The following is a 26,701-nucleotide window of genomic DNA, read 5'->3' on the forward strand; positions in this document are numbered from 1 at the left end:
CAATTGGAGAGAGGGTTTTATTTTCTGCAGAATCATAAACACAATCTTCAGTGTGTTTTATGAAAACAATAAAGCTAAACTCTAATAACCACACATTTTCCTTGCTTTATGTGCAGACATCCTTGGGGAACAGGGCCTCAAGGACTCATCTTGCTCTGCTTTTAACGGAGTTTTAACGCGCTTAAGTTGGTAAGTGGTGGAGAGCTAGATTATGAATTTGCTTTGGTACCTAAAGGAATTTTCTTTGCCTTTAAAAATGCTCAAGGTGAGCAAAAAAAGGCGCCTCTGGAAGAGAAAACCAGTGACACAACGCAAAGATTTTAGCACTGCGATCTGAAAATCAGGCTTCGTTTAAATGCTGTGTATTGCAAACTCCTCTGCACGAGGACTAATTCGCTTCCTCGCATCTCTTTCCTATGCTCGGAATGATACTGTTTTCTTTTAGAAGAGATCTGAGGCTCTCGGAGGCAATTTCTAGAGGAGGATGCTCTGCTACAGACGGAGAGCCAAACTGGGGAGATGAAGGGATGCAGTTCCTGAAGTATTTAGCCACCTAATGGATTTTTTATTTTTGAGTGCAGAAGTAGGTTAGGGCCCGAGCTCCATGTGTGGAAGTGATTTTTTGGATTCAGAACTCACTTAACAAGATCGTTTTCATCCAGAAGTGTTGAGAAATCCAAAATACCATGGAGATGCTCTGGTTTTGAACACTTTTTGGGGGAAGTGGGAGGGGAAAATCCCATCTTTTAGCATTTCTTCAAAGAAGCTTGTGTGACCAGGTTGGTAGTAGGTGTCCATGTGTGCTGAGGTCATCCTGGGACAGCGAATGGCCATGGTCTTGGCTTGGCCATGCCTTGTGCTTGTCTGTCACCCTTTGGTTGCAACCTACATCCCCTGTTTCTTGAAGGGAGAGACGGAGAGGTTATTTTCCCCTCTCCCTCATGGGGAGACTTCCAAATGGTCTTCCGCCCCCAGACCAGGGTAAGTTCAAAACCTCAGGAAAGCCTCTTAGATCTTCATGGGAGCAGCTTCCCTGTTTGATTTCAGTACGGTGCGAGTTGAACAGGCAGGCTGTGTCCCTACCTTCCAGAAGCCCTGACAAGGCCAAGCAGATCCATAAATACCTGAATTTAAGAATTTCTCTGGGGTGAGTGGCAGAGCCAAGGGTTGAATGGAGGGCTCCTCTCTCTCTACCCAGCGGCTGAGATGGGCACTGTGAAGGATCTCCAGGCTGCACTTATGGCTCCATCTTGCAGGGACCACGTGCCAGGAGCAGGAACCTCAACGTGTGGGGCATCAGGAGGGACGATCTATGTCTGTAGATCCCAAAGCCTCAACACCGAGGGACTGGAGCCCTGAAGGAAGGTGGACCTGTACATCCAGTGCACAAATTGTCTTGGCAGGTGGAAAGTTGGCAGGGAGCAAAGACGAGGAGATGAAAGGTGTTGCTGCTGCTGACGGGCAGAAGATGGTGTGTACATGCAGGCAAGTGCCTCGCTTGCTGGGAGAGGAGAGCTTTGAGCCAGCGCTGTGTCTGGACAGGCTATGGGCCCCACGCTTACGGTCCTGGGCGGCAGGAGTTAGTTAGCACGGGCTTTAACGCGGCAGGGCTGCTCCGCACCATCGCCGTTTCAAGCTAAGGTGGTGTTCTCATGTCTGGAGTCCTTTGCTTGCTCTGGTTTCCAAAAGGAGCTCTCTACAGAAGAGTGATAAATGTGTTTAATTTTTGCAGAGCTTGTAGCCTGGTTTTATCCCAGGATCCGTCTCTTGAGGTTTTATTAGCTGATGGTGTCTGTAGGAAAAAGTCAAAGCGACTAGACAGGAACAGCCGTGGAATTGATGTAGGAAGCAAGAGCATGTTTTGGAGATAATGTTTCTCATTCTTGCCGCTGCTACGTGCCGAGTTTAGGCAGTGCGTTTCCAGTTCTGCCGTAGTTTTACAGCTGCTGCCTGCCAAAAAATCCTCCGGCCGGCCTCCTGCTCGTGATGGGTCCCCTGCCCTGCTTCGTGGGAGAGTCCCTGCTAGGTGGGAGCACGGGGACCAGTGACAAGCCGGGCGACGAACGCCCTGCGTGAGTCTCTGATAAACCTGGCGCAGGGGAGAGCTTGGCTCGGCGTGCCGAAAGCTCCGGGTGGCAGCGGGGGACCCACCTGCTCCGGACGAGCTGGCGTGGGAGATGATCACCCTGCCTTTGAGCCTGGGAGAGAGACAATTTGCAAACATGTGTTGATGCGTTCCCCTAGGAAGCCAGGCACTAAATCATCACCTTGCAGCTTGCGCGCAGTTTCATCCAGGGAACCTATTTAATTAGGGGATAAATTTAGAAATCAATTATTATTTGCAGAAACAGTTTCTTTCCCTCTAATGAGGCTGCAAGGATTCGTCCCCCTCTGCCTCTCTCCCGTGACCTTTGTGTGTGCAGATCAAGGGTGGAAAAGCTCCGTGTCTCTTCGGGGTGGGTGGCCCTTTTTGGGCAGCTGCCGTACAGCTTTCCCTGAGACTTTGTTAGGACAGCAAATGGAACCGTGCTGCTTGTGGATCTCATGGTATGGTAGTGGTGGGGCACCACCTCCAGTGTTAATGGGGACATGGATTAGCCTCTCCTAATAGGGGGTGGGAAGTGGTCTGAACTTGATGGAAAGGGAAAGATAAGGATGAAGGGAGGGAAGGATGGAGGGAGGGAAGAGCCTCATGAAGTGTTTCCACTGATGGGGAAGGCCAGGCAACCTGGCTGGGGAAGGAGTGGGACCACATAGGGTGGTGTGGGGTGATGGTGAGTTGGCAAAGGTTCTGCAAAGCCGGGTTAGGGCTGCAGTGACAACGGAGCTGGCCCTCCTCTGCCTGTTTGGAAGATGCAGCGCTGGTGGGCTCGAGCTACCACCAGAGCTGGAGGAACTCCTGGGCAAGCACAGGCATCCACGCGGTGTTGCACCCTGGCACTGTCGCAGGCGTTTCCCCAGCCCTCGCGTGAGGGCTGACACCCCCGACACTGTCATGGCCTGGCCACCCCAGCACCGTGGCATGGTTTTCTAGCAACCCAGGATGGCTCTCTTGTTTCAGCAGGTGGAGCGCTCATTGGGAGACACGGCCAGCTCGCCGGCGTCTCCGCTTGCACTGCTGGAGAACGGGACCCTGCTTGTGCCAGACTGCTCAGCTTCTCTTTTGGCTTACCCGCTTTTAAATGGGAAAAATTATTTTGCCCGCAGGCTCCAAGAAGCCTTAATAACTTCAGTTGCTTTTATTATTTTGGATTTTAATGTTTCCTCGTCTTCCAGTGCCACTTTCTGAGCCCTCCGGTGACTTCTCCGTGCTCTTAGATCAGCTGCTTTGAGTCCAATTCATTGCGGCGCGGGTTGGTCCGGAGAGAGGTGAGGATTTTCACAGCTACATCTCAGTAACCCTTTTACTGCTGGCAGCCTCCCACCGCAGCCCTTTGGAGTGGGGCTGAGGCTGCCCGGGTGGTCTCTCATGTTGGGGGGGGGCTCTGGCACTCCAGGCTGGCACCCTTGGGGAGCGGCAGGCTGCTCCGGCACAGCCTTTGCTGGGCTGCTGCTGTGCAGAAACCCTGTGGTGCTTGGCCAACGGGAGACCATCGACGTGTCCCGGGCTGATGGCATCCCTCTGGGGTAGGGAAATGTGCGGATCACTTCTGGGTGAAGGTACAGGACTGGGATTTTACAGAGAAGTGCATTTTTTGTGAGGTTGCAAGAGCTCGTTTCTGTAAGTAAGGGCTGAATTTGGGGTTGGTAAGCAGCCAAGACAGAAACTGGGTACTTGGGTAGTACCTGGGGTACCTGGGAAGCTTTTGGGGAGCTGGAGGTTTTCCAGGCAGCGAGCACTCCAAAGCCTCTCCCAGAGAAGAGGTGATTCCCTTAATCCTTTCTAACCACTGCGGATGTCTGTGCTGAGAGCAAGGGAAGGGACCCTGATAGTGTAGGAACCCCGTCGTGATGCACGTGGAGGGGCTCCAGCAAATGTTCCTTCCTGGTAACGGGTATTTTTGCCTTTTTGAGCAAGGGTATGCCCAGAATTTTCAGGCTACTTGGCTTTTGATGCTCCCACCTGGTGCTCCAGGTGATGCATAGGCTGAAGAGCCCAAGTTATCAACTACTTTTTTTTTTTTTTTTTCCTGAAAATGCCCAGCCAGCAGCCAGCTTCTCTCCTTTGCACTGCCGGCTCCTTCTCCTTGCAAAAGGACATCCCATTTCTCAGGAGGTGGAACTGTCCTTGTGCCTGTCTCTCTAGAAAGCAGCGAGACCTCCTCTCTTCTTCCTCATTTTCTTCTCCTCCTCTCCCCATCCCACCCCGGTGCGTGGGGAGTTTCTGCTGGGACCCCCCAGGACTCAAGAGCTGACTGGGAAAGGAGGTCCGTGGAGGAACGGTGCTAGAAAAATTACTTTGCTTCACAGCTTGAGCAGTGCCCTGAGCTATCAAACTACCTGATGATTTTAAGAGCTATGTTTCCCGAAGAGGGACATTTAAAAACGCATGGAGCTTATAAAGCACTTGGGTAGTTTTAATCAAGCTCTGAGCGATGCTCACCCCTCGAGGGCGGCACCGTCCGCTCGCTCCCCGGCGTACGCCGTGCAAAACGGCGGGTGCTGTAAAACGAACGCGGGGCTCTGCTTTGTTATGAAGTCTGCCTGGCTCTGCAACGCTCTCCAAGACACCTAAATAGGTCACGGTGCCCTTCTGCTCCTGCCGCAGCTCGCAGGGACGAGAAGCGCGGTCCCCGCTGCCTGGTGTGTCCCATCCCCTGTGTGACAGCCCTCCTCTGCCCCTCGGTGCCCACCCCGCTGTGCGGGGCTGCTCGCTGCCCTGCTCCACTCTCAGCTCCTGCAGAAACTCGGGGTCAAAGGAAAAGTCGCAGTCGCTGCTGTCACCCGCGCAAGGAAGAGGCCGTAAGGGTGGTTTTCCAAAAATTACATGTTTTTGCTTTGCACAGGCTTTATCTAGTGCTATAATGACTCCTGCGCCTGCTCTGCTGTCATGGTGCCTGTGTTTGGGGTGCTGCTGGCTGTCCTGGGAATGGGCGTCACCACCCCAGCCCCACCGGCAATCGCCCGTGTCAAGGAGAAGAGAGCAGGAGGGATGCAGGCAGGCTGGGCTGACTGGGCACCTCGTCCCTTCTGCTGTGGGACTTGTGCTAAAATATTGGCAGGACTCACCCAGCCCCGTCTCCACGTACCGGCCCGTGCCGCCCCTGCGGGCGATGCTCAGTGCCTTGCCCGTGCGGTGCCTCCCCCTCGGCTGCTGTCAAAAATCAAGCGAGCGGTTATCGCGCGCAGCAGCTCTTGCTCGGTAGTCTCCGGTTGTGTCGTTAGACACTTCAGATCCGTTCAGGCTCCAAGCGAAGCTCTGGTGTCGCTGTGCAGGCAGTGATCTGCAGCAGCGGGCGATAGCACTCCGAGCACTCACACCTCGCCTTAGCCGAGCTGTGCCTGCGCTTGAGGATTAAATAGGGACTTTTTTTTTCCTGCCCCAGTGCACTGGGAATAGACCCTCTAGCCTGTAGTGGTCTTGCAGGAGCCAACTGGGGTTTTCAGATGTGCTGGAATCACATGTGGGGCTGGGGCAGTGATGGAGGGATGTCCTGTGTGGCAGTGGGCGCGGGCTGGCACTCGAAGCAGGGCAGACTGGGTCCCTGCTGGGCTTAGGGTCGAGCTGCCTGCTCTGAGCTTAGAACCATAGACTGGTTTGGGTGGGAAGGGACCTTCAAAGCCCACCCAGTCCAACCCCTCTGCAAGGGGCAGGGACATCTCCAACCAGATCAGGTTGCTCAGAGCCCCGTCCAACCTGGCCTGGAATGTTTCCAGGGATGGGGCATCCACCGCCTCTCTGGGCAACCTGGGCCAGTGCTCCACCACCTTCAGTGTAAAAAAATGCTTCCTTATGTCCAGTCTAAATCTACTCTCTTTTAGTTTAAAACCATCACCCCTCGTCCTGTCACAACAGGCCCTACTGAAGAGTCTCTCCCCACCTTTCCTGCAGCCCCCTTTGGGCACTGGGAGCCGCTCTCAGGTCTCCCTGGAGCCTCCTCTTCTCCAGGCTGAACAGCCCCAGCTCTCTCAGCCTGTCCTGGAGAGCTGCTCCAGCCCTCTCATTATCTTCATGGCCTCCTCTGGACCCTCTCCAACAGCTCCACGTCCTTCTGATGCTGGGTGCTCCAGAGCTGGACGCAGCGCTGCAGGGGGGTCTCCCCAGAGCGGAGCAGAGGGGCAGAATCCCCTCCCTCGCCCTGCTGCCACGCTGCTGGGGATGCAGCCCAGGATGCAGTTGGCTTTCTGGGCTGTGAGCGCACATTGCTGGCTTATGCCCAGCTTTTCATCCACCAGTACCCCCAAGTCTTTCTCGGCAGGGCTGCCCTCAATCCCTCCATCCCCCAGCCTGTGTTAATACCATGGTTTGTCATGACCCAGGCACAGAACCTTGCGCTTGATCTTATTGAACCTCATGAGGTTCAAACAGGCCCACTTCTCAAGCTTTCGCAGCTTTCCTCATGCATCTCTACAGCAGCAGCTGCCATGGCCCAGCAGCTCTTTCTCCTGTGACAAGAGGAAGGACATGCTCCTCCTTCTTCCTTGCACCTTCACATGCTCTTTCCAAAGTGCACCCTGTGTCCCTTGGGTGAGCCGGGAGGCTCCAGAGAGGTGGCAAAGCTTGAGTTTTTCAGTAAAACCCCAAAGCACCTCCGAAGCCAGCTCCTGTGCCTTAATTGGAGCGTGGGGATGGAGGAAACGGAGAGGGCTGCCCAACAAGATCTGTGCGTCAAGGCTCTTTCAGGCAACCATGTTCACGCCCATCCGTCTTGCAAGCCAGCACTTTGCCTTTTTTTGGACAAAGGCTGCATCAGACGGACAGATGGCCCTGTGGAGGGGCTGCGGCTGAGCCCCCCCAGTGCTGCTCCAAGCCTGGATGTCTCATCTCTCCGAGGAAGCTGCACCCGGGCCTGCGCTCCCAGCTGCTCCTCCAGACCTGGCGTTTCTCACTCAAACCGAGATGACCCCTCGTGTTGAGCTGCGTGCGAGTAATTTCTGTAGGATTGCCTTAACGTGCAGTAGCGCCGTCCGCCCGCGCGCCGTTGGCTTCCACCGCTGGTCAACGGGAGTCTCCACTGACAAATAAAAATGGAATTGAATGGAAGGGAATTGAAAGTCAAAAGGGCCCTGTAATAATTTCGGAGTGCCTCAGGCGCCACGAGGAAGCCCTGGCATTATAAATGAGGGTAATGTACTAGAGACCGAGTCGCAATCAAAGCAGCTATAGGAACGTGCAGCGTGTGCTGGGTTTCTTTCAGGTGTGTGGAGCCAGATTGTGATCTGCAGGCAGCGCGGGCGAGTCAATATCTGCTCGCTGACGTGAACAGGGAGCCTAAAGCCTGCGATGAGCAAGGCCGAAGGGACGTGGGGACAGTGCAGAGAGCCAGGAGCGAGCGCTGTGTCGGAGCAGCCCGACGTTCCAGTTGGTGGAAGCGTTTCCAGGGGCTGAGCCGTGGAAGGGGCTGACTCTGTCCTGCATCCTCACCCGGTCTCCTGTCCTGGACCATCCGTGTGATGGTGCAGTCTGCTGACCTCTTGCTGCGTGTCGCAGCAATTACATCTACCTAAAATATTCTCTTAAAAAATAAAAAGAAAAGCCAAAACCCATGTTTATGAATAAGGTTGATGGGAGGACAGGGAGAATCCAAATGTCCTGGCTGAGCTCACCAATCCTGGCATTAACTGGAGTGTTTCCAGTACCATCACTGGGCCTGCAAGTGCAACACCAGCTCATGGCAAATTGCACGGGCTGGGCTGGAGCGGAGCTGGAGGGTCAGGCAGGGAAGTGTAAGCCTTCCATAGCGTGGATGGGGAGGTGGCACCGATGGTGCTGTGGGGAGAGGCAGGCTCCCTGTCTGAACTGAGGAGGCTTTCTTGTTTTTTGGGTTCCTGTTGAGCTTGGAATCTGCCCTCACCTTCAGTCATGTCGCTCTCATTGTCGGCGACCTTTTGATGGCAGCTCAGCTCTGTTACTGCATCTATGTGATCTTGGAGGTGGCTGGTCCCAGGAGCACGCCCGAGACCTGGCTTTTTATTCTTCTCCTTCCAGGCGGTTTGAGCAAAGCCTAAAAATAGCCAAACCCACTTCATTGCAAATCCCCTCTTGCGCTGGGGTACCTGACGCTTTGCCCATGCGACGTCAGACGCGTGATGCTGCTGGCAGAGCAAGCAAGATGCAGGGAGAGTGCCCCAGCCTGCCCGCGGTGTTGGTGGGGTGCCCCACGGACCACCCCAAGCCCAGGGCTCCCCGAAGCCCTCCTCCACCCAGCACCAGCCCCGGGCACGTGCTGTGTCCCAGTGGACACGCATGGCGCCGAAGCCACCCCCAAAATGTGGTCCTTGCAGACAGGGGCTTTGAAAAGAGATGATCAGAGGGAGCTTGTCATTTTTTTTTTTTTCCCCTTCTTAAACTTCTGAGCTTCTCTATTACTTTTTACGATCTGCAGCTGCCTTTGCGTGTTGCCCTAGGGAGTACGGCGGGGGGAGCAGGGGAGTGATGGAGAAGGGAAGGAACATGTTAAAAAAAGAGCAGGGAAGGGGAAAAAGAAAATAATGAACCGAGCTAATGACTGGGATAAAAAAAACCCACCACGTTGCCTCCAAAAGACCCAAACCCTTAGAAGTGTTAGGGCCTGTTTGACTGCGGAATAGTCCCCCGGGGAGCGTGGGGGAAGCCCCATTACCAGAGTCGATTTGGAGCTCGTCTGCACAGAGAGCGATAATCTATTCCGCAGGGAGCAATCCTGTGCTGGCAAGGGCACTGGGGAGAGCTCTCTGTTTATGACTTTCTGCATAAATTTGGTTTATTAGCATAAGTGGTAGCTAGCGCTGAAGAATCTATAAACTAACACTTCACCGGAGGTTGGTGCCTCTGGAGAACATTAACTGGGAAGAGCCCCCTCGACTCACAGCGGGGGAAACGGGGCTGCGGGACGGGGGGCGACGCTTGGCCAAGGAAAGGATGATGCGGTTGGCAGTGCTGGCCTTTCGTGTGAGATGGGATGATGTTTCTGAGCCTGCTGTAAAACAAAATGTAATGGCCAAGCTGACCTCCAGCTTTCCCTCCACCAACAGATGAAGATGATAAGTTGTGCAGGTGAGCTGATGGAGTCTGCTGCAGGGTGCAGGTCCTGCTGGGATGAAGCAGGTGGGGAGGAAAAAGGCAGGAAAAGCCTGAATCCATACGTGGAAATCACTCACAGGCTTCCCACCCGTCACACCAAGGATTTGGGCCCTATTGTGAAGGTGTCTGGTGGGTCTCAGGGTCTGGGCAGCGCTGGGGAGTGGAGAGGAGGGGAACACGAGGAGAGGTTGGGGATGGTGAACCGCCATAAGGAAAATGGCTTATTTTAATAATGACCTTCAAGAATTAAATAAAAATACAATAATCACGGTAGATTAGCAGGAACAAGCCAATTAAATACAAAACAGGCTTTGTAAAGCGCCATGACAGATAAGGCGGGGCTGCAGCCTCCCCAGTAACTGATGGATGTTGAAGCCTTGCATAAGGTCGGGGGGCCGGGGGGAGGCGGCGAATATTCCGAGCCTGGCAGCCTGCCTGAGAGAAGGCAGTGGTGAAAAGGCAATCCGCGCTGCCGTGGGTAAAACTGGGCGGCAGGGGAGGGGGGAGATGGGGAGGGCGGCCGGGAGCCCGGAGGCACGGAGTCACGATCCTCCAACTTTAATATCTGCTGTTTCGTTTGATATTCATCATGTCAGCATAATCTGCTTTTATGGGAATCGTCTTGGTTCCCAACCAAATGCATTTAGGCCCTTTTGCTTTTACGTTTGATTGTAATGCGAGTTGAAGACCTCGGTGAAATGTTTGTATGTAAGGGTTGTCGCAACAGGGAAGGGGAAAATGGAATTGGAGAAGCAGTGGGAAGAGATTCTGCTACGGGCGCTGCTGTCCCCTGCCTTCTCCTGGGCGGGTGACCTTCTGATGGGCGTGAGCCCACGGTGGGGTCTGAGCCCCGCGAAGGGATTTGTTTGGAAAGTAGAAATTGTAGTTTTATGGGACCGAGAGGCTGAGAAAAGGCAAAAAAAAAAAAAAAAAAAAAAGGAGAAGGTGCTTTGCGTGCCCTTTTCTTGATTGTAGACCACAGTTAGGTGAGGTGGACAGCTGGTGGGGCTGGTGGGAGGCAGGGCTGCCCTTGGGCTCAGCTGAGCTGCGTGATGGGAGACGAGGGGCAGCTGTGGGGAGCTGGGGGCGGGCGGCTCAGTGAGGCTGGAGAGGAGACATCTCTGCTTGCATCCCAGGGGAAGAGGTTCCTGGAGAACAGGTCCTCTGCTCTGGGGTGGAGGAACGCAATGGTCTGTGGACTTTGGGTGGGGAGAAGGGGTCTGGCTGGCTGTGGTGGGGATGGAGGACCCTCGTCATTCCTTCTCGGCTGTTCTCCGCTGGGTGCAGTGAGCAGGTAAGAAGAGGGCAGGGCAGATGTTTTGTGGTCTGTTTGACTGTTTTACTTGGTGTTCTATCTACAAACTTGCGTTTGAACCCTGGCTGAGAGCTCCCTGTCTGCTAGACACCGAGATATTAGATAGCTGTAGGCTCCAAGTGCTTTTCCATCGCTGCCCATTTAAAACCTGAACTGTATCTCATGCTGTTTTGGTGCAGGAATGCCCTTAATTTGTTCCAAAAGCATTTGAAAGCTCTGATAACAAGCAATCTCCCTGCAGACTATTCCATCCTTGCTGATGGATGGGCTATCGCTGCCGTAACTACCGCGTAGATAGCGGCGTGACAACGCGTGTCCGGTGAAACACTGGCAGCATCATTTTCGTGTCAAGTACTTGAGGCCAAGAAACTTCCCTGCGTTGGGATATTGAAGGGTTCAGCAGATAACAGGGCTTGAAAAGGCTTTTATTTATTTCTTTTTTGGGAAGCAGTGGATCTGATGGAAGGCTCACGAAGTGTCCTGGCAATGCTGGGAGTGGGAATGGGCAGGTTCCCCGCCACACGGGCGGCAGGGGCGAGGAGCGAACAGGTATTTATAAACGTGCGGTAAACGGGACCGGGCTTGGCGAGCCAGCTTTCGTCAGAAATTGCCTCGCTGCTGGGTGTGCTTAAAATTGTGAAATGAATGTTAAATTGAAGTTTCTACTTTTGGAAGAGACCTTTTGAAAATGGAACAGGCTTATCTTCAGTCTAGGCTGAAAGAAAAAAAAAAACTTGCCTGTATCTCAGAACTTCCCCAGAAATGTTCTCTGTGATCCTTTTTAACATCCCATGCAGAAATGTGTGTGCAAGGGAGAAAATTTGGAGAAAGACTGACCTTTGAGGGAAGGAGAGAAACAAAACCCTAGTGTGATGTAGCCTTTGGGAACTGTAGCGACCGGGTTCTGGTGGCCCCCACATCAGGTCTGGGTGATAAAACCTCCTTCCTGAGCTCTTTTGGCAAGGTCTGCTGCAGGGGGGTGCGCGAGATGAGCGCGTAATTTTGTAAATCATCCTCTCCTAGGGGTGGCTGTCCCTCTGAACAGAATGAGGTGGCTTTGCATGGCCAGAGTCCTGTCTCGTGATGCTTCTCTGCTGTCCCGCTGCCTGTCTGCCTCTGTGGAAGAGCTTGCGGTATCTATCCCAAAACTGAGATACTGCTTTTAGTCCTAAAAGCAGCATTTGTTGCAATTTTAATTAGAGGAGGAGATGGTTTTCAGTACAAACTTTTGAAGTATTGCGAGGAAGACAGCTGCAATTAAGCAGCTCTGATACTCCTCTCGTTTTGTTCTTTCTTTTACCACTACAAGAAACCTTCTGCGTTAGCCTCTTTGGAGGCGAGAGATGCAAAACTCTCATTTCACTCAGATTCCCAGGCTGTCCCGCAGCGTGAGCCGCAGGGCTGGCTGGATTTTACAGGGTAAGGAGTGCAAGGAAACCTCCGGCTACTGATGCGCTCGGACAAACAGCTGATTCTGTGGAAGGAGGGAAGGGATCCATAGGAGCGATCTGACTGCAGTGACAGGGAGTTCGCGCGTCCCCTCCGAAGCGCAAGCGTGGGCTCCGGATGGATCCTGTGCGTGGTCAGGAGCGGTTTAGTTTTTCTCCTTTGAGTGCTCAGATGTGCGTAGAGATTGTGGGTAAGGATGGGCGCAGTGCTCGGGAGGCAGAGGTAACGAGCACGCCCAGTGATCAGATTCGGGTGACGGCGCAGGGATGTCAGCGGTGTAATTAGTGAGGTGCTGAATCAGGGAGCTGCCGGCACCGGGGTAACCTTGTCCCTGCCCTCAGCCGGGCTGTGCAGTCAGGGGCGATCGTGCAGGACTGGGGGGTGATGGGGACATCGGGGAGCAAGGCGGGTGGTCGGCTCTGTTTTAACGCACAATGGAAAGCCATGAGCTTGCTGCTGGAAAATGTGTTGATTTTGGGGGTAAGCAAAATTGTTCCTGAAGGATCAAGAGGTTTTCCTGCTGAATTGAGTCTGTAAGAGTGGAAGTGCTCGGTCTCGTAGCCTGCATGGCTGCTCGTGAGCCAGCACCCAAGTGTACTGAAGCATCTTGTCCCGAAAGGTGTGGGGAGCTCCTCAGGACAGTCTCAGTTGGGCTTGTTCCTTCCTTTGTCACTGCTGGAAGCCGGAACTGGATGTGCTTTTGCCCGGCTGGGTTCAGGAAAATGAAGTGCAAAATGCCACCACTGTTCCCTAGCCGCTTTGCTTGCAGGGAGCACCTTCCCCGCTGACCCTCTGTGGCCAAGCAGTGGAGGAGAACCTCATCTCCATTCCCACCACGGTGCGAGGGAACCTGACCTCGTGCTGTCAGCCTTTCTGGAGCAGACACACCATGCAGATTGCAGGTCGTGGTCTGTTATAGCCGGTCACTCTTCCCAAAGGAGGGAATTGAATCTGGGTCTCCTGCAGAGCGGGTGATTGCCGGAGCTGTGGGCCCGGTGACTAAGAGGACCTGACTTGCTTCCCATTGCTTATATTGCAAATGGAAAAACAAACACAAAAAAAAAGAGGTGGTGGAAGGAGAAATATTTTGGCTCATTTTGCGCTAGTTTTTTTTTTTTCGGTTTTGATTCGGCTGCCAAACTGCTAAATCAGTTCTTTGCAGAGATCCGTTTAAAATTTGATGGGCAGCTGCGGAGCTGTCAGCGCTCCTGCCTGCGTCTGCTGCTGCCTGGCCAAGGCAGGAGCTGCAGCTGAGCCTTGGAGCTGCTGGCTCTGGCTGTGCTGGAGGCTGCGGATCTGGGGCCGGCTTTTGGTGCCCGGGTTCTCAGGTGTGGTTCCCAGAGTCAGGGGATGCTGCTGCAGTGGTGGTGCATGCTGGGATGCTGCCATCCCGGCTCCCGGGGCACTTATTGCTGAACATCGGGATCGGGTTGGGTGTAAAACCAGAAGAAGGCTGCAGAAGACCGACAGATATGCAACCCCAAGGTCAATAGATGGTTGCCAAGCCCGGTGGTTCCCTCTTCTTGCTGGTGCTTATTAGTCCGTGCTGGGAATGTCCCCGTTAAATACAGCTAAGGTGCTGCCTCGCAACCTGGAAGAAGGTTTCTGTTGTACGTGCCAGCAGAGCGTACACCGATGACTGCGTTTTGGCTTGCTTGGCACCAAGTGTCCTCCCTCCGCCCCGTGCCAGCAGCAGACCTGCCCTGGGCTTGGCTGCAGGCCCCGAGGAGCTTCCCCCAGCCCTTTGCTGGGAGAGCTGTGGGGAGTTGAAGGCACCTTGTGCACCCTGTTATTTACTGCTGTTGCCTTTCTAGTCCAGAAATCTCAAGGCACTGCACAGCCCCTTGATTTTATTAAGAAAGACAATTATCAGTATTCATCTATGGGGGAATAGTGGGCAGAGGCCAAAAAGCTAACTCAAGCTCATCCTGCAAATCAGCAGCAATTGTAGGGGCAAGACTCAAAAGCTCTGGTTTCCAGGACTGCTAGGAATACCACTTTTTAGCACCGTGGAGAAAACTGACCCTCAGTTGCGTATTTTGTCCCTGCAGAGATGTCGGGGACCGTGGCTGACATCTCGCTGGTGCACTGGAAGCAGCAGTGGCTGGAGAACGGCACCCTGTACTTCCACGTCTCCATGAGCAGTGCCGAGCAGCTCTCCCGGGCCACCCCCCCCAGCCTTCAGGAGCCTTCGGAGGTAGTGGAGGAGCAGATGCACATCCTGCATATCTCGGTCATGGTGAGTGGAAGCATCCGAGCGGGTGAAGGATAGTCTGGGAGGGGATGGTGGCCGGCAGCCAGATCGCGGTGGGAGGGTGGTGGTAAGGAGCAGGGTGGAGAGTCTGGTTTGTGAACGTCCGTGTCCCTTCTTGGTTGGGTCTCCACAGGAGGAGATGTGTTTGAATAGGCCAGGAAAAAAAAAGTATGGTTATCTTTTAAGAAAATGAGATAAAATAAAACAACAGATTGCAGGGAAGAAGCTGTTGGGAGGGTAACGAGGAGGCTTGTGGTTTCTCCTGCCTCTGCTGGCAACTGGCGAGGTGTGTTAGTGGAGTACTTCTCCTTGGTCTTGTGTTTGGGCACGTACACAGGCAAGGTTTTGGGCTTAGTCACTTCAGTTTCTGAAGCTGAATTTTACTTGTCGAGGGAGGATGGGCTACAGCACAATTTCCTGCTATTGCAAAGGGTGAGCCTGACCTAAAAGTAAAATGAAATGCTCCAGATGCTTTGGATATCTTCATCTCAGGTGTTTGTGTGACTTGGTATTTAACACATCGTGTATGTGCTCGGTTGCCTTTTAAGATGCTTATTTCAGTATCTTAGGTGGTGCCTACGTGTTTGGATCTGGTCCATCATCCCTCTGTGCTTTAGAGTTCCATCGGTAAAATGGGACTTGATGTACTGTCCCTTAACTCCCTTTGGGATAAACCATCCTGTCAGTAAAAGAAAAAAAAAAAAACAAAAAAACCCCCCAACAAGTTAAGCTTGTAGATCCTGTGTATGCTCGTGGCGCCTGTTTGCCCAAAGGAACTCTTTTATAGGATTGGGGGTCGCGTTGCAGCAACCCTCTGCCCAAGGTGGGTCGGTTCATAGCTTGGAAGCCGCCTTGGAGGGAGGAGCAGAGACGATGGCCGCTTTGAACAAGCGGCTACTTGGCTTTTACAACTTAAATCTGGGGTTTTTGAGTGTCTCGGCCCTTGTCAGTGGAGCTTTAGATTGGGCACTGAGTGCACGTGAGCGTGGAGAGAGGCTTTGTGTTAAGGCTGTTGGGCGAGATAAGATGCAGCATGATAGCAGGATGGCGGGAGGGCGAGGAGTTGGGGACTGCAGCTTACTGGGTTGGACTGGGAGCGTTTCTTATGTCCTGCTAAAAATGTCAGTGTGATGGAGTTTAAAGCGGGGAAAAAAAGGTAAAACTGGCGTACTTAGAAAATGAGCCTGAAAAAAGTAAGTGAGAGACAGAACAAGGAATGAAGACAGCAAAACCCCAGTCTGGGGTGTGAAAAGCTCAGTCCCGGGTCTGAGCGTGGGATTGCTTGGCTGTTGTGGGCAAACCTGTGCCACGGGGAAGAGACTGGTGGCTCTGGGGGGATGCTCTGGAGCCTGGCGATGAGGGCAATTGCTTGAAATGCAGATGTTCTTTAGCAGGGAGAGATTCAGTCCTGGACCTCAGACCTTGCCGAAGCTACCTTTCTAAAAAGCATCGTGATGACTGTAAAGAATTGGTGCTTTGGAGAGAGAAATGAATTTATTTGGGAATTTCCTGCCCAGAGCCTTCGTCTGCTGTACCTCAGGGTGCAGGAGCAGCGATGCTGGTGGGCTGGAGCTGCAGGCATCGCCGTGCCTGTCACAGAATAAATGGTTTTGCACTCTAATCCTGGGTTAGCCGGTGAAGACATGCTCTGCCACATCTCCTTGAGGCTGATAGCATCTGTGGCTTTGTTGTGAGAGTTACCTTGTGCCCCGGGCCTCTCCTGCCCTGTGCAAAAGCAAGAGGAAGACAGAAGAGAAATAATGTTCCTCCTGCACAGAATGAGCCGTAATTCCACTTTCTTTATAAATCCTGATGCTCCTTGCGACGGGAGCTGAGGTCCCAGGCAGGGGTGTGGATCCAGGACGGGGTCCGGGCTTCACGCGTGCCCCTGGGGAGCCAGAGCCCTGGGCGTCTCTTCCCTGGGTCAGGATTGCAGCTTGGTCTTGGAACTTCGCCCAGGGTTTTTAGAGGATTCATTAACTTTTTGAGTGAACTCAAGCCAAGTTTTGAGTTATGAGCAGAAGATAAATGTGTGTGTTGTTGGGTTGTGTTTTTTTTTTTTTTTCCCCTCAAGACCACATGGAGCTGTGTAGCTGAAGTAAAACGGAGCAGAAAGTCTTTTTTTCTTGGGTGAAATATTTCACCCAAGTCCCTGGGCTGTGCTCAAGCTGCTTTCCCACGCCTTTACTTTCCCCCACCGCGCTGTGTGGGGGCTCCGGGGGGTGCAAATCCTGGGTTTACTCCTCCTTTCAGTGATTTTGGCTGTCAGTGCGTGGCTTTCTGGTCTGGGGTGGGTTTGCATCCAGTGCAGCAGGAAAAGGGCAATCAGTGGTCCCTGGGGCCACCAAAAGCCCTAGGCACTGGGCACCCGTGTGTCTCTTCACACCTCCCTTCCCAAGTTCAAGGGTGTCTTTAACAGCAAGATAATACTTTAATTTTTATTATTTTTTCCTTTCCTTACTGTTTTTTCTTAACCTCTCCCCAATGAGACATAACATTAATTACTGCAGTTAAAGGGAATTCAGTCTCCATTACTGTCTGCCACCTCTTTCCTCTTGGCTTGAGCATCTCAAATTTGTCTCCCTAATGAAAAGAAGGGAGAATAGGGAAAAAACAAATATGTAAATGGCTGATTTTATTTATATACCTTTTTTTTTTTTTTGGTGCAGTGTCAAGTAGAAAGGAATCAATATTTTTGTCATTATGCCTGTTGTGTTTTTTTCCCCATAATTTTTGCTGCCATTTGTGTTTAATTGTGTTGTTTCCTCTTGTGTGGAAGTAAATCTTATCTGTTTGGGATTAAAATTCAATGAAGGTCACAGCAGCTCGAAAACTTACCAGGCTGCAGCAATTAATGTTCATTTGGCTTTGATAAATTGGAATGTTCCCCACAATAGGACTGGAGTGGATTTCAGAAGCAATAATTCTTCCATTAACTCAATGATTCCCCGCGTGATGGAGCGTCTTGTCACCGCTCTGTTTGTCATCTGTCACTTCAAGGATCTGGGCATATGCCTGATATGATTTATCATGATTATTGAGGCTGCTTGTGTCAAAACATTTTAAACCACTAATTATTCCAGCCTTGTAAATTGCTGAGTTTAACAAAACATAATAGATATTTATTTTTTTGTTATTCCCCACCATCTTGTGTCCCTGTTTCAATATTGCGCTGTGTCGTGGTGAATTCAGCCCCGAGACCGCATCCAGCAGCGTTTGCCATAGATGGGGGTTTATTTGCCGGGCTCTGGGCAGCTGGAGGGGTGGGTGTGGGTGGGACAGGCAAGTTTTATCTCTGCATTGTCCCATCTCGCAGACCATCGCAGCCAGCCGCTCCTCCCGGCTCTGCGGGTGCCCGGGATGCAGGTTTGGGAAGGGGATGCAAAGCCACATCCTGTCCCTCCGGCACAGGGATGGGTTTTCCTCCCCTGAGCCCATGGGAGCGATGCTGGTAAAAGCTCTGGCTGTGGGAGATCAGAGCCGGGCCCGTGCCTGCGTGGTGTGCAGATGAGCGATGTGCTGCCTCTGCTCCGTCTCCAGCAGAAATAAAGTGGGATTTTTTTGAGGTCTGTAACAAGCAAAAGCCTTGTTTCATCTCGCACCATCACTCTGCAAGGGAGCATTTCAGTGTCTGGAATAAAAGGTGACCAGACCTCATCAGGCTGCTTTTTTTATATTGTTATTTTTTATTTTTAATACCTACTTTCTTCTGGCTGTTACTGGCAGTAGACAAGTTGGCTGCTGGTTTCTAGGTCTCCCAGCGGATTTTTTCAGCTCTTATTTGTAAGAATTTCATTATTTTTCTTCTTGTTCTCGCGCATCCTGATGTTTCCCTAATGATCAGCCATCGGTGCTGTGCTGTTGGCCCCTGAGCTGGGTATGAAGTGTGCTCCTAAACGCTTCCCTCTGATTTACCGTCCTGCTCTGCAGCGGAGCTGGGGAGGGGGCGCGGGGGCCCGATGCACCGCGCGCGGGGGCCCGGCGAGCGCGGTTCCTCGGGGCGGCCTTGCCCTGGGCAGCTCTCTGGGTTCTTAAGCACTGCAAGAATATCCAAGAGTGAGTGAGGTTTTAGGAGCTGCTGCTGTCTCCGTTCTGAAGCTGCCAGCACCCAGCGAGGGCCATGACAAATGCATTCATTTGCCTTTTTTTCCTTTTGTGTGGTTTTTTTTTTTGTTTTTTTTTTTTTTTTTTGTTGTTGTTGTTTTTTTCCTCTTACCTGTGACCTGTATCCCAGCTCTCTCTCCCTCCGTGCTCCGCTGCCCGTGTTTCCTCCGGGAGCCTGCGTCTCATTAGACCCTCGGCTTTCAGCTTGGCTGCACAAAGCATCGCACGTGGGTGGCATCGCGCTTGTCCTGCCCAATCGTTGGGGTGTGATGGCAGCCGTACCCCGGCGCAATGAGCCCCTTGGTGCCTCGGCTGCCCTGAACACAGCATCCATCCAGCGCGTTGGACAGGATGCTGAGAGCTTCCCCAGAGAGCCCCACTGCCTTTCCATCTGCCTGTGCTGGCTGGGTTATTCTCCTTCCCGTAGATGGATATAACATTGTACCAGTGCAGCTTAGGGCCACAAAGATGCTGAGAGGGCTGGAGCAGCTCTGCTGTGAGGCCAGGCTGGGAGAGCTGGGGCTGTTCAGCCTGGAGAAGAGGAGGCTCCGGGGAGAGCTGAGAGCGGCTCCCAGTGCCTAAAGGGGGCTGCAGGAAAGGTGGGGAGAGACTCTTCAGCAGGGCCTGGTGTGATAGGACGAGGGGTGATGGTTTCAAAACAGAGGGAGGTAGATTCAGATTAGATATTAGGAAAAAAAATTTGTACGCTGAGGGTGGTGGAGCACTGGAACAGGTTGCCCAGAGAGGCGGTGGATGCCCCATCCCTGGAAACATTCCAGGCCAGGTTGGATGAGGCTCTGAGCAACCTGATCTGGTTGGAGATGTCCCTGCTCCTTGCAGAGGGGTTAGACTGGGTGGGCTTTAAAGGTCCCTTCCAGCCCAAACTATTCTGTGGTTCTAACCGGGCTTATCCCGGCATGCTCAGGAAGGGAGAGGAGGGTGAAACCCTTAGCAGAGCTGAGATGAATCCTATCCTCCCCAGTGAGCAGCTGTCCGAGGAATCACTCCAGGTCCTGCGGGCTTCAGACACATCCACGTATGGACTCCTTCAGCTCTGGCATTCCCATCTGCTTAGCTGTCATTTGAGTGGTGTCTTGTTTTCCTACCCAACGGTATTTTGTCCTTCTTGGTCACAAGCTTTCATGGCGATGTGTCCTGCAGCATGGCTGGCTGCTTCGGTGGAGCCGGGTGGTCTGGTGGATGCAGAACGTTGCCTGAGCCTTACTCTGGCTCCTTGCAGCCTGTCTTGGCTCCTGTCAGCCAGCTCAACTGGTGAAAAAGAAGTGGTGTAACATGAGTAATGAGGTAGTGAAGAAGGCACAACATCTATGTCATCATTTCTGCACCAGGAGGTCAACCAGCTTCATAAAGCATGCACTTCCAGCTTGTGTTATGTTTACGAATTAATTAAGGCAGGGAGAGAATTGCAGCTGCAGCAGATTTCCTTATCTGAAAGGTATTAAAAAGCTGAATGGGTCTCCAATTAGCTGTTTTTAATAAAACCCGAAAAGAGAAGCCCCCAAACCCAGGGAGTTAGCTTTAGTGTGTTCTTATGTGAGAATCCCATCCCTGCTCCTCACCTGTGGGGAGAGGAAGAGGAGGCACCCAAGGTGCAGATGGACCGAGCATCCCCGGGAGGCTGGTGGGAGCCGCAGGTGCTCTGTGCTGAGGACACCAAGCCGTTAGCACCTTGCCCAGGGCAGTGTCCCATCAGCAGTCCTCCCCGGTCTGCTGAAGGTGGCCCTCAGCTCTTCCCTGAGCTGCTTTGGGGTGGCCAAAGGGGCTGGTAGGACCTTTGCTGGGTCTGCTGGCCCAAGGTGGTGGGGTTGAGCGCCTGCACACCCTGTGAAGTGGGAAGTGGAGCTCAGCACAGCTGGAAGCTGAACTTCGCCCTCGCAGCCTTTACCTGCCCTGTGCTCTCTGAGGCACCTTGGTGACAGCAGTGAGGTCGTGCGTGTGCTCCCCGGTGCAAGGGGGTGTTGCTGGTGGGCAAAGCCAGGAGCCAGCCTCGCGGTCCTCTTGCCCTGATGCTGTCTGTGGCATCTGCTCTTTCCTGGGGTGAGGACATTCTTCCAGTTTCATTTCCATGACGTGCCCTAGCTGACTTTTTGTAGGCTGAGAGCAGCAGCCTCTTTCATTCACCCTCTCCCTCTTCTCCTCCTTTGCAGAGGTGGCGTAAAACAGGGACTCAATGTAGATAACGATGTGCTCTTGTATTTAGGGAGTTCATTTAGGGGGGATTTGTCTTTAAAGTGTCACTTCTGTGACAATGACACCTGTTATGTTAATGATTTCTCACTAATCTCTCTCTGTTTCCTACCTTGGCTCCTGTGAGTGCATTAGACGCTTTCTAGCTCTCTGTCTGCGGATTCTTTTCCCCCCACCGTGTTAAAATATGGAACTGGAGTGCTTGATTTGCATCTCTGATAAAGCAAGGCTGAATAAATACTCTTGGTTCATCCGAACCGAGCAGCAAACGAACTTTCTCGTGTCATCCCCAGAGCAATCAGAGTTGGTACTGGGGGGAGCGCGGCCTTAGGAAGCGTTTGGGAGAGTTCTGCTTTTTGCAGATGGCATCGAACGCGTGGGAGGGATCTGCAGCCTCAGAAAATTCCCAACCTCGACGTGCTGAGGAAAGAGGATGGCCGGAGGAGGGAAAGTAAGAGCTGACGTTGGAAAGGTGGGCTGGTGTGGTCAAGGGGTGCCAGAGCTGGAAGGGGGATGCTGAAGCAGCAAGGAGACGGAGAAAAAAACGCAGAAGGAAGGATCTGGAAGTGGAGCGAGGAGCACCGGGGCAGCGTTGGCGCGTGGCTCTAGGTGGGACACGCAGCAAGGCGTCGCGCGCGTCTGCCGCCGCCTCCGTGGCGGGTCCCTCTGCTGTATTTTTATCGCGCGCCGCGCTGGGCTGCGCGGGGAGTTTGCCGATCTCAGGTTCTCGTCTTGAACTTGTTCCCTTCCTTCCTCCTCCTCGCTCTTCCCCTTCCCACCATCTGTCTGGGAGAAATACTTGCGCATCCACAGCGCCGCGGGGCGTAGCTGGTAGCTTGACCTTTTCTCGGTGCTTTTTCTCTCAGCCCGGGCGAAGCAGATGGAAAAGCCGGGTTCGGTGGGGTAGCTCTGCCTCGGCTCCGGGTTTGCAGAGCGGTTGGAGAAGACGGAGCGTCCCTGTCTCGCACAGGTCGGGTGTCCTAGTGTCAGGGGTCTTCTGAGCTGCTCCCGGAGGGAGCAATTCCAGGCGGGAGCCGCGTGCTAATCCTGCATGTGGAGAGCCGGGAGCGTTTGATGGGTACCTTTGAAACGTTGACGTAAACACAGATGCTTTTGCAGCTACCGGCCGGGATCCAATCTCTGTAAACTGCCAGGCTCGCAGCTACATACGGCGCTAAAACTGTCACGGAACTTTCATCCAGGAAAATTCCGGTGAATGCTGAGCGCTCTGGGAGGTGCGGGAGTGGCTGGCCCCTGGCTCCAAGGTCAATTGCTGGTGATGGAGAGGGTTTTCCTGGGCTGATTGAGGTGCTCGTGGGCTGGGTGACGGGGGTGCTGGCGGGGTGGAGGGTGCAAGGGACAGCAGGTGGGCTTGCAGGTTGGATTGGCCTTCAGGCAAGGAGCAAAATATCTTGCTTTTTTTTTTTCTTCAAACCTTGTGTTATCTGCAGATCTTGCTTCTCGCTGTTGTTATTCCTGTTTGAATGCGAGTTAGAAATGTTTGTATTAGTTAGACTGCTGTTGGTGTCAGGTGTTGGCTCGTGTAAAGGTGAGCTGTGATGAACCCGATGCAGAAGAGCTTGAAGGTGGTTGTGAAAGATTTGGCATTACAGCACTGCAAGAGACTGAATTTTCATTTGGTTGGCAAATCCCGAAGATGGGAGCCAGTGTTAACGACAGGACGAAATGCAATATTGTATTTGCCCCCAGAAATATGATGCTTGCTCTCAGTTTGGGCTTTTTTTTTTTCTTTCTTCCATTTAAAAATAAATTGGTCTTGGTTTCACAAGGCAACGTTATACTGCGAAAAGGCAGAGCACTTTTTGTTCAGCGTCAGAATGAAATGTTTCTGCTCTTCAACACTTTCCCTATCTTCCCCAAAACCGCTTACACTTTAGTTTCAGCTGATGTGAATCTGTCTGAGCAGACAAACCAGAAAACCTTGCTGAGCTCTTTGTGGACTGACTGTGCCTAAACCAGGGGAGATGCGGTGCCGGTGGGTGCAGAGGGATGATGATATGGGTCCGGTGATCACGTGTCTCCAGCCCCTGCAGCGCCTGGCCCCAGTGAAGGGGATGCTCAGCACGAAATAGGAGGAAGAAGCTCATGCATACGTGATTTTTCTCTGCCCATAAGGCTGTTAATATAGCAAAGGGCTTTTTTATGTGCGTGTCTGGGTCTTGCTGCTGAGGGAAGTTGGGCAAAATTCCCACCGGCTTAATTGGGAGCAACATCAGGCCAAGTGTGGTTATTTTTACCTGTCACTGCTCCCACTCTGCCTCCTCCCTCCCACCTCCGTCCCCTGGACAAGAGGCAGCGAGCTCCGTTCCAGCCTTCAAAAGGTCTCTGCCAGCTCCGAGCTGCGGCCTCGCGTTCACAATGTGTGGAAAAGGAGTGGGGGGGGGAGCAATTGTACTTATTCTTAAAATCCAATTATCTAAAACTGCAGGAAAATAATTATTTTTGAAGGGAGCTGTTCAGAATGGCTGGGCTTTGCCCTGGGTGGGAGCTCCCCAGGGCTGGGCTGGATTCGTTACGGCAGCGGCTGGAGAGGGAGCGAGCGGGACCATCAGCCCCAGCTCTGCTGGGAAACGCTCGGCTTTCAGGGCTTTGGCATTTTATTTGTTGTGTTGCTCTTTATCCAGCATGGAAACTGGTTGTCTTCCCTTCTAGCTTCTTCCTTTCTAGCTGCTCAGGGCAGAGGAGCCCACTTTTTTGAAATTTTCTCGAGTGGGGAGGCAAGAAACCTGCCTGCTGGCAGCAAAGCCAGCTGATGCTGTAGCAGTGTCCGGTATCCCTGTTTCCCTTCCCAGATGGATATCTGGTTGGGAACTCATCACCAGCCACCCCCTTAGGCAAGCCTGAGCTCTCTTGCTCCCCTGGGCGTGGTTTTCCTCATTGCACCAAGCCCACGAGCTCAGGGTGAAACCACGGCGGTGATGGCTGGGAGAGCAGAGAGCAGCCCTGGAGCTGGATTCACCGCTCGTTTGGCAGATGCTGGAGTGTTTTGGGAGCATCGCTCCGCAGAGGTCTGCGTTGTGGGGTGGGTTTGATAAGGCAGAAGTAAAGGGACGGGCCGCCCAGCCTGAGTGCTGTGAGCTCAGCTTGGCAGCTATCAGCAGCGTGAAATTGCAGCGGGGGGATGGCTGGATGGAGGGCGCTGGTTAATGCCCCAGGAGTCTCTCGCTACGATTAAGCTGCAGGTTTTGCTTGGCCTCTCTGAGATTCATCGTTATTCATGCCAGCACCGGGCCTGTCAGCCTCCCTCTGCTGCAGAAATTAATGATTTGAACTCGGTGAGGGCTCTGCGGGGTGACAGTGGAGCTGGGTACCGGGGACCTCATCCCACGCTGCATCCGTGGGCTGGCTGGGACCTCGGGGATGGCGAGGGCAGGGCAGCCGCTTCTCCCACCGCCCTTCCTCATGGCGGGGGCTGGGGGGTGCGTAGCTATTTGGGCATCGTCCCCTGCCCCCTCTCGGGACCTTGTGGGATCGGGCACATCTACAACCCCCTTGGGAAACGGTCCTTCAGCTGCGCGCAGCCTCACGCGGCTGGGAGATGATGGGGGATGAATACTGGAGTGCTGGTTTCGGAGTGGTGCGCTGCCAGGCATGCGCGGTGTTGGGATTAGGTGAGGAAGAGGCTCATTTACAAAACACAAACAAAAGCAACAATTGCTGCGAGGCTTGTAGAAACAAACAGAAATGAGACAGCAGCTCCAGGTGTGTCGACCTCTCGCTTGAATTGGCACCGAGGATTCCTCTTGCCCCGCGGTACCTGGCTAACGAGCTCCGAGATGCCGCTCGGCTGCGGGGCGGCGGATCCAGGTATCCAGTAAGGTTTGTGCCCTTAGGCTGAGGTTATGGGAGGGGAGAGGGACGTGGCAGTGGCTGCGCCCTCCCTGGCCTGGTGCTCAGCACCAAATATCTTGAGAATCAATTAGTTTGGCACGCTGGTTGGGCTGATAGATCTTTGAAGGCTACCTTCACCTTGTCTCAAGACATCTTCAGTACCAGTTTGGGGCCACCCTTTCCCAGATCCCCCTGGGGTGCTGTTGGCTTGTACTGGAAGGAATGCTGTGGCCTGAGCTGTAGTGTGGGGCCGTTTTCAAGTCTCCTCTCCCTCTCCATGTACTTTGAAGCATCTCTGCCAGGCAGCTCGGCTCATCCTCCCCTTGTCTGGGGCCAAGGGGAGGAGGAGGAGTCGGCCAGGTTGAGCTAATAGCTGCTGCTTGGTCCTGGGAATTGGAGAGTAACCTTGCCAAACCAGAGGAGTGACGTGACCTGATTCTTCTCCCCCTCAGCCCCGTGCTCCCTGGAAGGCAGGAATGAGCTGGGCTGGTGTTTCCCCTGCCACCCCCATGCAGGGAGGTGAAGGTTTTTGTGAGCTTTTCAACAGCCTGTGTCTGCTCTGCAGGCATGGCTTGGGTTATGCAGAGAGACAGATTTTTTTTTTCAGCTAAGCTGCTCCTATCCTAGGATACTGACTGCTTTGGATTTGGTAACCACAGTCCCCATACACCCCACCCCATACCCCTCCCCAGCTGCCAGCCCCGGCGTCCCGCGCTGCTGCCCGGCAGAGCCTTTCCTGCGGGGTCTGGGGATGGGCTGTTCCCCGGTGCTGCGGAAGTGCCCTTGCCCAGCCGAGATGGGTTGGGGCGAAGCATCGACCCTGGCAGCTGCAGACCCCTGAAGGGCGCCTGTCCCTGCCTGCCTGCCCACCAGCTGGGCTTGGCTTCGCGGCTGGTGCCGTGTGGCAGGAGGTAGTCCTGCGTGGAGGTGACCCACCTTGGCTTTGGGCCACTGGTGCTCCGCGGGGCACCGTCGTACCGAGGTCCTGGCTTTGCCAGCTGAGCAGATCTTCTTGGAGGGGGTGCCGCATGAATACGAGCAGGCTGCTCTGCTCCCAGGGCTGGCTCGAGCTTTGCAGCCATCGCACGGGGCAGCTGAACTGCAGAGGTACATGGTGCTCAGCTCACCAGCATGATGATGGGAAGAACAGCTTTAATGATTAAGTCATGTGCTGTGTCTCTTCAACAACCACTGTTTTAAAGTGATGGCACTTCACCTGACCGTACCTCGCCTGTCTGGGTGTCTCTGCTGACATACAGCCTCTCGCCGTGCTCGTGCCGGGGTGCTCTCCCATCGCCCGTTCTGCTGCTGGGGCTGGCTGGGGGCCGTACGTCCCTCCTCAGGTCAGCCCACCCTGTTAACAGCAGGTGCTGCCTTGCAGCGGGGGACAGAGCTGTCACCTGGATGGTGGTTCCCACTACCCTGTCATTTTGGGTCAGGAAATTGCGAGAGAAAATCCCTCTGTTTCTTCCCCACGCACTGGAGCCTGTCGGCAGAGCTGTGCGCCCGGCAGCGCTCGTCTCCGCAGGCGCTCTGGGTTCGGTGTGGTTCCTCCCCCAGAGACCCTGGTGTTGGTTTTGGGGGCTCCATACAGCGGCATGGGGTGCAGGGGGGCTGTGAAGGAGGCCGTGGGAGCCCTGCTTTCCCTGGGCTGTCTGGAGGGTGATGGCTTTGCTCTGGCCACCGAGCAAGGCGATGGCCCCAGGATGCGTCCACTCACCTCCTGCCACGGCTCCATCCCCTCAGCTCGGCCGCGTTTCCCTTAGCAAAACAAACAATGTGGGGTTTTTATTTTCCTTTCCTTTTTAAATGGCCACTTTTCACTTTTCTCCATGCTCTTCCTCCTTGGCATGCAGGTCGGCGGTGGAGGGAGCCTTCAGCCAAGCTCTCCATCACATGTCCCTTGTTTTCTGTGTGTTATTTTTTCCCCACCGCTGCCCTTGCCAAGGGAAGGACATTGTTATAGCCGCTGAGACTGGCAGGGGCTGCGGTGCTGCCTGCCAATAGCCTCAGTGTCTGAAAGGGCTGAGGAAATCCAGCTCTAAATTAGCTCCCAAACCTTCTTCTTGCCTTTTTCTGGATAAAGAGCCCCGCGGAGCAAACCCGAGCTCCCCTTTTGTGGCTGGGCTCTCCCCGGCGAGCGGCTGGCTCTGCGGCAGTGCTGGGGGGGGGGACTTTGCTTGGAGAGTGAAGCGTGATGGTCCCGTGGGGACACAGGGATGATCCTCAGCACGGCGTGGCTTGACGTGAGCCTCAGCACCCTGAGGTGGGGGGCAAATGTCTGGCATGCCTCCTCCCAGCCTTTACCACCCTGTCCCCCTCTCTGGTCCCTCCCCGTATAACTGCTTGGCAAGCG

At 53.7% G+C, this 26,701-nt stretch overlaps 1 protein-coding gene across 2 annotated transcripts in view; it reads left to right on the forward strand.

Annotated features, from left to right (window-relative positions):
• Positions 1-26,701, forward strand: part of ASTN2 (astrotactin 2) — a 329,274-nt gene that overhangs the window by 37,146 nt on the left and 265,427 nt on the right. For both annotated transcript variants that reach the window (XM_086763491.1, XM_086763492.1), the window contains exon 2: positions 13,979-14,166. In XM_086763491.1, coding sequence (XP_086619617.1) covers positions 13,979-14,166 — 188 coding nt within the window. The remainder of the gene's footprint in view (positions 1-13,978; positions 14,167-26,701) is intronic.

The sequence above is a fragment of the Chlamydotis macqueenii genome, chromosome 20 (genome assembly GCF_036417535.1).
Source record: "Chlamydotis macqueenii isolate bChlMac1 chromosome 20, bChlMac1.mat, whole genome shotgun sequence".
Classification (NCBI taxonomy): domain Eukaryota; kingdom Metazoa; phylum Chordata; class Aves; order Otidiformes; family Otididae; genus Chlamydotis; species Chlamydotis macqueenii.